The sequence below is a fragment of the Phoca vitulina genome, unplaced genomic scaffold, assembly GCF_004348235.1.
Source record: "Phoca vitulina isolate PV1807 unplaced genomic scaffold, GSC_HSeal_1.0 scaffold81, whole genome shotgun sequence".
Lineage (NCBI taxonomy): Eukaryota > Metazoa > Chordata > Mammalia > Carnivora > Phocidae > Phoca > Phoca vitulina.
The window spans coordinates 4,060,884-4,071,512 of NW_022589784.1; the positions used below are offsets into that span (position 1 = coordinate 4,060,884).

The 10,629-nt window shown below is 61.9% G+C and overlaps 3 protein-coding genes across 9 annotated transcripts; 2 read left to right on the forward strand and 1 right to left on the reverse strand.

The window, feature by feature from the left end:
* Positions 1-826: 826 nt before the first annotated feature.
* Positions 827-3,073, reverse strand: MICOS13 (mitochondrial contact site and cristae organizing system subunit 13). The gene is made up of 4 exons (XM_032394809.1): positions 2,565-3,073; positions 1,700-1,877; positions 1,445-1,496; positions 827-1,062 (listed from the first exon to the last, which is right to left on the reverse strand). Exons 1-4 carry the CDS (start codon positions 2,591-2,593, stop codon positions 965-967), a joined length of 357 nt encoding a protein of 118 aa, XP_032250700.1. The 5' UTR covers positions 2,594-3,073; the 3' UTR covers positions 827-964.
* A 91-nt stretch (positions 3,074-3,164) lies between these two features.
* On the forward strand, positions 3,165-9,274 carry HSD11B1L (hydroxysteroid 11-beta dehydrogenase 1 like). Of its 6 annotated transcripts, none has more exons than XR_004298134.1 (10): positions 3,165-3,401; positions 5,177-5,272; positions 5,364-5,494; positions 6,126-6,237; positions 6,627-6,718; positions 6,899-6,992; positions 7,126-7,291; positions 7,372-7,808; positions 8,079-8,242; positions 9,241-9,274. XR_004298134.1 is itself a non-coding variant. In XM_032394806.1 (8 exons), the coding sequence occupies exons 2-8, from the start codon at positions 5,200-5,202 to the stop codon at positions 7,565-7,567; spliced, it is 864 nt and encodes a 287-aa protein (XP_032250697.1). In that variant the 5' UTR covers positions 3,165-3,487; positions 5,177-5,199; the 3' UTR covers positions 7,568-8,072. The 6 variants fall into 6 exon arrangements, 4 of the variants coding, with proteins under 4 accessions (XP_032250697.1, XP_032250696.1, XP_032250699.1 ...); XR_004298135.1 differs by having other exon boundaries at positions 9,237-9,254; XM_032394806.1 differs by lacking the exons at positions 8,079-8,242; positions 9,241-9,274 and having other exon boundaries at positions 3,165-3,487; positions 7,372-8,072.
* Positions 9,275-9,345: 71 nt separating this feature from the next.
* RPL36 (ribosomal protein L36) lies at positions 9,346-10,600 on the forward strand. Of its 2 annotated transcripts, none has more exons than XM_032394756.1 (4): positions 9,346-9,800; positions 9,924-10,018; positions 10,268-10,402; positions 10,475-10,600. In XM_032394756.1, the coding sequence occupies exons 2-4, from the start codon at positions 9,926-9,928 to the stop codon at positions 10,562-10,564; spliced, it is 318 nt and encodes a 105-aa protein (XP_032250647.1). In that variant the 5' UTR covers positions 9,346-9,800; positions 9,924-9,925; the 3' UTR covers positions 10,565-10,600. The 2 variants fall into 2 exon arrangements, with proteins under 2 accessions (XP_032250647.1, XP_032250646.1); XM_032394755.1 differs by having other exon boundaries at positions 9,360-9,745.
* The last annotated feature ends 29 nt before the right edge of the window (positions 10,601-10,629 follow it).

Genomic DNA, 10,629 nt, shown 5'->3' on the forward strand with positions numbered 1-10,629 from the left:
TCCGTGCTCCTGGAGCGGCATCCTAGGCAAGTCTCGGGCTCCCAGCCAAGCCCACCTTCTACCTGCCGTCGTCTGCGAAACAGGTTTCCTCCCACCGCCATCGTGGTGGGATGCCCTCCGGGCTGGGAGTATTCCCAGGGCCCACCCTCCCGGCGATTCAGCCCCCCCGGGGTTGGGGTGGGGGGGGGGAACATTCAGGTCACCAGGCAGCTGACCCAGTGTGGGGCGGGAAAGCCTTCCCAGGGGAGCAGGGGACGCAGGGAGGGCAGAACCTCTCTGGGTACGGGAGCCCCCCACCCACTGTAATGACATGAAGCCTGTGGTCCCAGGAATCCCCAGGTTGTGGGGAGAGGGTAGAATGCGGGTAGGGAGTAGGCAAGGGAGGGCCAGGACCAGACGAGACAGGTGATCAGCGAGCTGAGCCAGACGTAGGCTCAGTGTCCACAGGAACTCCTGGCCATGTGGACAGATGAACTGATGAATTGTGCCCACTCTACCGAGTCCCAACCTCCAGAACGCCCCACCCTGGCTCAGCCCTCCACGAGCAGACATCCCTAACCTGGGCTGGCCCTCAGTACTTCCTCAACCCATTCCTGGACCCTGAGCACAGTCAATGGAGCGCCAGGGCCAAGTGTCTGCTCCCCATCCCCATACCAGGTTGGGGGCCCAGCAGGCAGGGCCCTGGATAGTGAAGGGGTGAACCCAGGCCTGGGGGCAAGGTCAGGCCCTGAAGAGCTGCTAGGTGCCAGAAGCCCGGGCCCCTGCGCTCTGGGCACCAGCCAGGCCACCCCAAGTCCCCGGGGCCAGCACACGGGTGGGGGAGCACTTCTTCCAAAGTCCTTTATTGGGCCGGCAAGGCCAGGAGCTGCCCTTGGAGTGGGGTCCCAGTCCCAGTCTGGAGTCTCCGGGTCTATGGTGCCCCTGCCCCTGTTCCTGACCGGGGCAGGTGGCCTCTTCTGACAGGCTACTTGGTACGCTCCTTCAGGTACGCCCAGCCCTCCTTGGAGTACTCGCGGGCCTTGGAGGGGGCCGCCGACAGGGCCGACATCACCGTAATGATGCCTGTGGAGAGGGAGGGCCCAGCACCTTCAGCCCCCCGCTTTAGTCCACCAACACCAGCCCCCCGGAAACCCTAGCTCTGCGAGGCTTTTAGAGGCACCCGTTCCAGGTGCATCGGTTCCACACGCGGAAACAGGCCGAGTGGGGCAGGGCCTCCTCTTGTCTGAGGTCACACGATGAGCTCCAATGTGACCCATCCTCAAAGGAGGCTCCACTTTGCTCACACCTCCCTGAAATCTCCACCCCTTTTCCTCTTTTAGGTCTGTGGGAGCTGCACGGAGCAGCAAGGGGAGCAACGGAAAGGAATGACCAGGAAGCGGTGGTAGGGGGTGCTAGGCTGGGGGGTATCAGGGGCCACCCCCCAAGCACAGGGACCAGGGCCTACCTGAATTCCAGGTGTCGCGGATGTGAAAGTTAAACTTTGGAGGGGCTGGGAGCTGGGAAGAGAGGGGAGAAGGGGCAGGTGAAAAGGGAAGGGCCCGGCCAGCAGCCCCAGCCCCTTCCCGAGGCAGGGAAGAGCAGCACAAAGCCCAGGGCCGAGGATACCAGGCAGGGCTGGAGGGACCAGGGACCAAGAGCCACCCCAGAACTGACACCCTCCTCCCACCAAGCCTTAGCCTCACTCCCAGCCCCAGGGTACCTGGGGCATCTTCAGACCGGTCTGCTCACACACGTACTGGCCGAACTGGTACATGGCTGGGGGCACTACCTCCTCAGCCTTCTGAAGGACAGCCTGGCTCTTGTCGCTTGGCCCCAGCAACTCCTGGTCATACACCAGGTAGACGGCACCCCCGGCCACACTGCCCTTGATGAGGAACCTGCGGTCAGGGAAGGACAGCGGCTCAGCAGCTCCTCAGGCACTGCTGGCCAGCCGCGGGGCTCTAGGCCCCCGCGGGGAGAGGAGGCCGGCTCCCGGGTGCCAGTCCTAGGAGTGACACACCTCAAGCCAGGCAGCCAGTACGGAAGAACAAGGCACGCGGGGGGCCCAGAGGCCTGCCTGGCGCCTACTGTGCGCAACGCTCAATCTACACTGCGCCCCACTGAACTGGTAAACTGAGGCCCGGAGAGGAAGAGGGGTCACTGCTGATCCCGCACACAGAGCAGGGAGCCGTGAAGATTTAAGACCCCTGACTTTATGCCTTCCAGCCCCGGGAGGCACGACCTGCGCGCCACCCTCGAAGGGTTTCCAAGTGGCCCTGGTCGCTTCCCGTGTGTCATACGTCGCTCTGGGCACGCATGAACTTCCTGGTACAGCGCCTGCGGCATTCCCACCTTACAGAGGAGGCAGCGGGGACTCCGACACAATCAGGAGGCAAGGGCTCGCTGGGAAGCGGGAAGGAGGCGACAGGACATCTCGGGAAGGCCCTCCCCGCCTGAACCTCAGTTTCCCCATCGGGGCGATGGGGGCACGGAATTCGGAGATCCAGTTGGAAGCAAACCAGAGGTAGTGCCCACAGGAGGGGACTTTCTCGGGGGCTCGGGGCCCGCCCGGCAGCCCGACGCACCTCAACAGCGACCACACTCGGGGCACCATGGTCGCTCGGCTCCGCGCGCAAGGACACTCCACTCGCCCGCCGCTTCCGGCGATAGCGCCGCAGAGGCCTCTGGGAAGCGTAGTCGCCCTAGTCAGTCGCAAAGGCCTGCGGGAGTCGAAGTCGCGCGACGGCTCAGAGACGCCGGGAGAGGGACCGCGCGAAAGGATTCTGAGAAGTGTAATCTCCAGAGCCCGTCCGCCGCAAAGCTGCCTGGGAAATGGAGTCAGCACCGCCCCGTGAGGCGCCGGACGCCTCGCCTAGCCGCCGAGACTCCTGGGAAATGTAGTCCGGCCTGGCACGGCCCGGGTGGCGTGGTGGGGGAAAAGAGGAGTCACGCGTCTAAAGTGAGGCCTGAAAGATGTCTGACCCAAGAAGATGTCGGGGCCCGGGAGATCCACCCGCGCCCGCGCGGGGGACTGAGGGCCCAGGACCAGGAAGAGTGTGCCAATAGCATGGTTGTCATGGCAACGCGACGGCGGACTTGTGCGAAGGAGGCGGGGCCCTGTGTCGCGTGATCTGGTCCGGGTTGGGGCTTTCGTCCAGGGGGCGGGACCGGGACCGGGACTAGTGCCGGGAGGGGGCGAGCCCGGCGTTGCCGGGCAACGCCCACTAGCGGGGTTCCAGTGGCTAGGCCACTCCCCCTGAGGAGGTGGGCTCGGTGTCACGTGACCCGGACCCTAAGGGAGGGGGCGCGGTCGGGGGCCCGGCCGGAAGCGGCCGCTTAGGGAGGTACGAGGGGCGCGCTCCGGCTTCCCAGGCCCGGACCCCGGCCCCGCTGAACGGCGGGAGAAACTAAGGCCCGAGTGGGTGAGTGCGAGGTTGGGAGCGCGCAGGACGTCGCACGCCCTTTTTGTCCAGAGGGGAAACTGAGGCCTGGCGAGGTCAGGAGACCAGTACGTTCTGCGAGGGTCTGGTTCTCCCAGTTCCTCCCCCCATCGCAGGCGGCTGCTTCATCCATCCATCCACCCATCCATCCATCCGTCCGTCCATCCAACCGTCCATCCATCCACCCGGACGGCCAGCCAGCTAGCCGTTCATCCGCCCGACCCCACGGAGCCCTGCATAGCTGCTGGGGTCAAGGTGGGAAGAAGGTCAAGTTGCGGGACTCCGCGGGGCTTCCCCCGGAACGTGGGGAGAGGTGGGATGGCTGCCGTGACTGGGGAAGGGCGAGTGCACCTTTCTGAGAGCTGAGAAAGATTCATAGACAGTAATGGTGGAAGATGCGGATGGACAGGTGGGCCAGACCCGCGGGGCATTGTGGGCTGAGGTGAGGAGCTTGGTCTCCATGGGGGGCAGTGGCGAACCCTAGGACTGTTTGGAGCGGGAAGGGGAACATCAGATTTCTTTGGAAGATCCCTCTGGCTGCCGGAAAAGCATAGGGTGGGAGGGAGGGAGTAGGAGGATGGGAGAGGCAGCAGGAACTTTGCAGTGGGGGGCGAAGTACTGAGGCCTGGATCTAGAGATCTGAAGGCACCCCAACCCCACCATCTCTCAGCTCTGGAAGTCCCCCTCTCCTCTTTGTCCTACTGAGTTCAGATGACAGAAACCCCAAGATGTGATGGTCCTGCGCCTTTCTCAGGGAAGATTCATGACCCGCCCCCCCCCCTTAAGCAGTTAAGCACTTGGCCTGTTTCTCTCTTTCACCTTCTCCCTGGAACAAGTAAATCCACTCCCACAGCTGAAGTCACATCTTAACCCTAATGACACAGGCCCCTGTGTCCCCTACCGAGCCCTAAGATTCCTTCTGGGTGTCTCCAGACAAAGCCGTCTTTCTGCGCCCCCCCCTCCCCCGCCCAGCTCTTCTCTCCAATGTTCTTCATATCACTCAGGGTCAGTCTGGTATCTGTTGAGCGTCCTACTGCATGTCTGGCACCGTTTGGGGCCCTGAGGACCTGACAGTGAACAAAGCTTCAGCAGGTTTCCGTTTCCTTCCTGCCTCATGGAGCTGACAGTTTAGGAGGAAACAGGGCCAGTGAACATGTAACAAATCGTCAGGATAATTTCAGGTCATGGCAAGTGCTGAGAGGATGGCAGTTGTAGAGGGAGGCAAGGGAAGGAGAGGGACCAGGAGGCGCTCTAGAAAAGGAGGCCAGGGAATGTCCCTTGGAGTAGGTCAGTTTTGTGCTGACTTCAATGAAGTGAGAGAGCAACTCCTTGGGTTCTATTTGGGAAGAGCATTCCGGGCAGAGGCAACAGCCAATGCAAAGGCCCTGCGGCAGGCTGGAGACTGGCTGATTCTGAGGAACAGTGAAGAGGCGGGTGTGGCAAACAGCAGAGTGAGCCAGAGGGGCTGGTCCCTGCAGGGCCTTTTTGACCATCAAGGAGGCCGGCTTTTGTCCTAAATGAAATGGGGAAGATGTTTAGCAGGGGGAGGCAAGATGTCATTTGGCTCCTTCGAGGAGGGAGAAAGCCATTGAAGAGGCCAGGGGAACCTATGTAGTGACCTGAACCAGGCAGCGGCTGCCGAGATGGAGGGGAGAGAGGGCAGGGCCTGGAGCATCTTCATCAAACAAAGGCGCAGTTGGGGAAATGGGGGTGGCTGTGGGCCAGGCCTGTGCCTGTCCTCCTCTCTCCCGCTGCAGAACCTGCAGACCCAGGGCTGGCCATGAAGGTTCTGCTCCTCACCGGGCTGGGGGCCCTGTTCTTCTCCTACTATTGGGATGACAACTTCGACCCTGGTGAGTGCCTGGAGGTGGGGGAGGGAGGAATCGGGCCAGCTGTCCGGTGCCGCCCCCCTCCCCAGGGTTGACCACCCCTGCACCCTGCTAGCTGGCCTGCAGGGAGCCCGAGTGCTGCTGACCGGGGCCAGCGCGGGCATTGGGGAGGAGCTGGCTTATCTCTACGCACGCCTGGGCGCCCACCTGGTGCTCACGGCCCACACCGAGGCCCTCCTACAGAAGGTGAGGCAGCCCATTTCGTGGGGCGGGAGTGGGTGGAAAACGGGGCCTGGGTGTAAAAACTTCCTTGCAAAGATCCAGGCTTCCGGGGTGACCTTGGGCAAGTAGCTTAACGTCTGAGCCTTAGTTTCCTCTTTTGCAAACCAGAGACAATTAAAGTACCTTCTCCTGGGTTACGGTGTTGGGTTGATCCATTAAGACAGTGAGTGTAAGACAGGGAGTGTTCCTCAAAACTGGGGTTATTGGTGGTGTCCAAAGCCTGGCCGGCAGCCAGGGTTCTCAACTTCAGACGAGGGGTGGTGGACACTGCTCAGCAGCAGCCCATTGTGGCTCCAAGAAGATGTACGGTTCTTGGGGACGGACCTTGCAAAACTTTTAGAGAGGCCAGAAATCTCGAGATTTATATGAAATCCCCTGAGTTTTAAATGTTGGTATTGAGCAAATAAAACGTGCCCGATTTGGGCCCGCAGGCTGCCGGTTTGTGACCCCAGTGGCAGAGCTTTGGGAATAATGTTGAATGTCACCTGAAGCTCCGAGTCGGGGAGGAGGCTTGAGGTTGGGGACCCAATGGTCTAGCAGGTGGAGGGGGTCCAGCCGGGGTGGACGGGCCCACGGGCAGCTCTGGCCCCCCCAGGTGGTAGGGAACTGCCGGAAGCTGGGCGCTCCCAAGGTCTTCTTCATCGCTGCGGACATGGCCTCCCCTGAGGTGCCCGAGCGCGTGGTGCGGTTTGCGCTGGACAAGCTGGGTGAGGGGCGGGGCCTGGACTCTGGGACTGGGGCCTCGGCCTCACCCGGCAGGACCCGAAAGGGGTGGGGCCGTGGCAGTCGGTGGGCGGAGGTTTATGGGTCCGGGGCGTGGCTAGGGGGTGGAGCCCCATTGCCTCCAGGGGGCGGAACTCTGGACTGGGCCTTACTGGATCAGGGACGAAGCCTGGCAGGATCCAGGGAGTAGGGCCCGGTCTCTTTGATATTAGGCGGGGAGCCACCCGGGGCGGAACTCACTGGGTCAGTGCTCTGGCCGGAGCTTCTCTAGTTCAAGGTGACGGGGCCAGGGGCGGGGGGGGAGGGGGTCTCTTCGGGCCCAGGGGCGGAGCCTCAAGGACTAGCTCCTTGCTGATTGGCCTCTCCGGGCCAGGAGGGCTGGACTACCTCGTGCTGAACCACCTCGGCGCCACCCCGGCAGGCACACGGTCCCGGAGCGTCCAGGCGACACGCTGGCTCCTGCAGGTGCCCCGCCCCACCGCGCCCAGCGCCCCTTCCTTCCTATCCCCAGGCTCCACCCTTCCCCCCGCCCCTATTCCCACCTCAGGTCCGGCCCCTCCCAGACCCCGCCCACCGCCTCAAGGCCCCGCCCCTCCCGGGCCTGGGTGTCTCCGCGATGCGGTGACTCGCAGTCGCCACCTCCAGGTGAACTTCCTGAGTTACGTGCAGCTGACTTCGTTGGCGCTGCCCAGCCTGACGGACAGCAAAGGCTCTCTGGTGGTCGTGTCCTCGCTGCTCGGTGCGTGCCCGCGGGGCGGGGAGTCGGGAGGTCACAGGGCTCGAGGCGGGCGAGCCTGGGGAGGGCAGGAAGGCTCCCTGGAGGAGGGGGAGCGCCGTGTGGTCACTCAGCTGCTGCCCTCCCGCGCTCCTAGGCCATGTGCCCACGTCCTTCTCCAGCCCGTACTCGGCGGCCAAGTTCGCGCTGGACGGCTTCTTCGGCTCCCTGCGGCGGGAGCTGGACGTGCAGGACGTGAACGTGGCCATCACCATGTGTGTCCTGGGCCTCCGGGATCGCGCCTCGACCGCCGAGGGAGTCAGGTGAGGCCCGGGGCCATCAGGGGCAGGGGGCTGTGGGGGGCCGCCCAGCTGCAGTCTCCACCGCGCCCTCCTGTCCCCAGGGGCGTCACGAGGGCCAAGGCGGCCCCAGGGCCCAAGGCAGCCCTGGCCGTGATCCGCGGCGGCGCCACACGCGCCCCTGGCGTCTTCTACCCGTGGCGCTTCCACCTGCTCTGCCTGCTCCGGGGATGGCTGCCGCACCCGAGGGCCTGGTTCATCCGCCAGGAGCTCAACGTCACCGCTGCCGCTGCTGCCTGAGACCCCGGCCGTGGCACTCCTTCATCTTCCCGGAGGGGAACCCTCCATCCAGCCGCCCCAGAGCGGCGGCGACACAAACCGAGACACCTCTGAGCTGGTAGCCGTGGCTCCAGACAGAGTCATCAAGACAGAAAAGGACAACCGAGAAAGTCTACCAGCCCCTGGAAACGGTCACAACTCCGGGCGAGGGGACACGGTTGCTGCTTCCATTTTGCAGATGAGAAAGCTGAGGCTCAGAGAGGTGGTGTGACTTGCCCAGGCCCCTGGCCATGTCAACCAGGGCACCCTGGGAACCCTGTCCGTCTCCCACCTGGAGCCAGGGCCTCCCTCATCTCTTCTTTCCACTCACGCAACCTTGGAGGGTCCCCCTACCCTGGTCGCAAGCAGGGGACAGCCTTCAAACTGTCCATCTGCCGATGGGGTCTGAGGCGGGGGAGGAGGGAAAGAGTGTGTTCTGGGCTGGACCCAGCCTTCTGTTTCATAATAAAAATCCTTCTTCCCTTGCACATAGGTTGTTCACATTGCTTAGTTTTTCCAGTTTGCTGGTGGCAGGCGGGTAAAGAGGGATGTGTGTACGGGGACCAGACGACCAGACTTCTCCACCCTATTTAACAGTGAAGAAATGGAGGCTGAGAGACGCAGATCTCACCCGGGAAGTCAGGGGTGGAAAGAAAGGTACTGACTGTGTGTCAAAGGCCGCATTTGCAGTATAAAGCACGTGGTTTGTGTGCCGATGACGGAAATGTGTATCAGGCACTAAGCCCTTGACATTAGTGATCTCATGGCATCTTCACAATTGGACGTTGGTGCTACCATTGTTAACATTTTATAGATAAGGAAATGTGCTTGGAGAGAGGGAGGAAGGGGCGCCTGGTTGGCTCAGTCGGTGAAGCATCTGCCTTCAGCTCAGGTCATGATCCCAGGGTCCTGGGATCGAGTCCTGCATCGGGCTCCCCGCTCCACGGGAAGCCTACTTCTCCCTCTCCCTCTGATCCTCCTCCCTGCTTGTGCTCTCTATCTCAAATAAATAAATAAAATCTTAAAGAGAGAGAGAGACAGAGAGGGAGGAAGTCTGTGGCAGGAGGTAGGATTCTGACAAGGGACTTCAAACAAAGTGTTGGCTGTATTTATCTGCACATCACTGATGTTTATTTACATCAGGTCGTGAAAAATTGACACTTCCTCTCCCTAAAATGATAAATTAGTGTGGTTTGTATAAATAAAAAGCAACTGTACAGTTAAAAACTGTAGAACAAATACAATATTGCAAAATGCTAGCTACTGTTGGCTGTGCAAGGCTCTAGAATCAGCAAATGTTAGAAGGGTTAACCCCAAAGAGACTAGCCCAAAATGGGGACCATCATTTGGGAATAAGTAGGGTTGAAAGATAAAAACCAGAAAAAAAATTTTTTTGTTTGTTTCTATCATGCCTCCAGTCCCTGCACCACCGAAAATTACATCAAATTATATCAAACGCCATCAGGGGTACTATACCAAATCGCCTTCTTCAGTTCTAACACAGTTTGGTGTCATACAGAATGAAGCCAATATCTGTTTATGGAAATTTTATTTTGTGTCAAGTACCATTACATCTTACTCGAACAGTTTGGAATAGGTACTATTATTGTCCTCATTCTAATAAAGATTTTTATTTATGTATTTATTTGAGACAGAAAGAATGAGCGGGGAGGAGAGGGAGAAGCTGGCTCCTCGGGAGCAAGGAGCCCCACCCGGGGCTGGATCCCAAGACCCTGGGATCATGACCTGAGCAGAAGGCAGACGCCTAACCAACTGAGCCACCCAGGCGTCCCTTATTCTCCTCATTCTATACACGAGGAAATTCAAGTACTGGGAGCCGAAGTTCCTGGCGCAGGGTCCCTAAGCCCGCGCCCAGGTGGGATTAGCCAGCAAGCTGCAGAAGTCGGATTCCAACTCTCAACCCATCGGCAAAGGAAGGCATTTCAGTTCCGGCTAAGGCGAGTTTCAACCCACTACTGTAAGCGCGCATGCGCAGGTAGACGGTTCGCGCATGCGCATAGAGACCGCAGGGCCTCCAGCCGCCAGGGGGAGCGCGCGCCGTCCCTGCCTCTCTGGCCCGCTCGACCCGCGGAAGCGAGATAGCCCAGAGTTCCGCGGGGCGACAGCCCTTCCGCCGCGGGAGCCATCGAGGAGCAGCAGGTTAGTGGGGCGCCGGGAGCGTAGGATCTGCTGCCATCCGGGCTCCGCGGCCCTGGTGCGGCTCAGGGCTCTGGCTGGGCGCCGGGAGGGAGTCCGGGGGGGTCGGGACGCGGGGCTCCGGGCGGCGGGGGCCGAGCCCGGACTCACCTCCACTCCCCTCTCCGCTCCCGGCGCCCAGCCATGGCTCTGCGCTACCCTATGGCCGTGGGCCTCAACAAGGGCCACAAGGTGACTAAGAACGTGAGCAAGCCGAGGCACAGCCGCCGGCGCGGGGTGAGTGCGGGCGGGAGGCTCGAGCGTGAAGGGGGTGGGGGCGCAGGGCTCGGCCCGCGGCGGGTGGACACCCCGGGAACCGCGTGCGCGGCGAGCGGACGCTGGGGCGAGGCCGTCGGCCGGAGGGGGGCCCGGGCCGAGCGGGGGCGTCCTGCCGTGGGAGGGCGGGCGTGAGGGGCTGCCCGCCGCCGTTGCCGCCGCGGACGCCCGGGACCCCGAGCGCCTCGCCCTGACGCCCCCGCCCCCCAGCGCCTCACCAAGCACACCAAGTTCGTGCGGGACATGATCCGAGAGGTGTGCGGCTTCGCCCCCTACGAGCGGCGGGCCATGGAGCTGCTCAAGGTCTCCAAGGACAAGCGCGCCCTCAAGTTCATCAAGAAAAGGGTAGGTGCACCGTCGCGCGCGGGGGCCGGGCTGGGACTCGGGGCCCGGACTGAGCGCCCTCCTTGCCCGCAGGTGGGGACACACATCCGCGCCAAGAGGAAGAGAGAGGAGCTGAGCAACGTCCTGGCCGCCATGAGGAAAGCGGCAGCCAAGAAGGACTGACCCCCCTCCCCTCTATGTAATAAAGCCTTTTCGGAACCTGGGGGTCTTGTGCTGGTCTGGGGGAG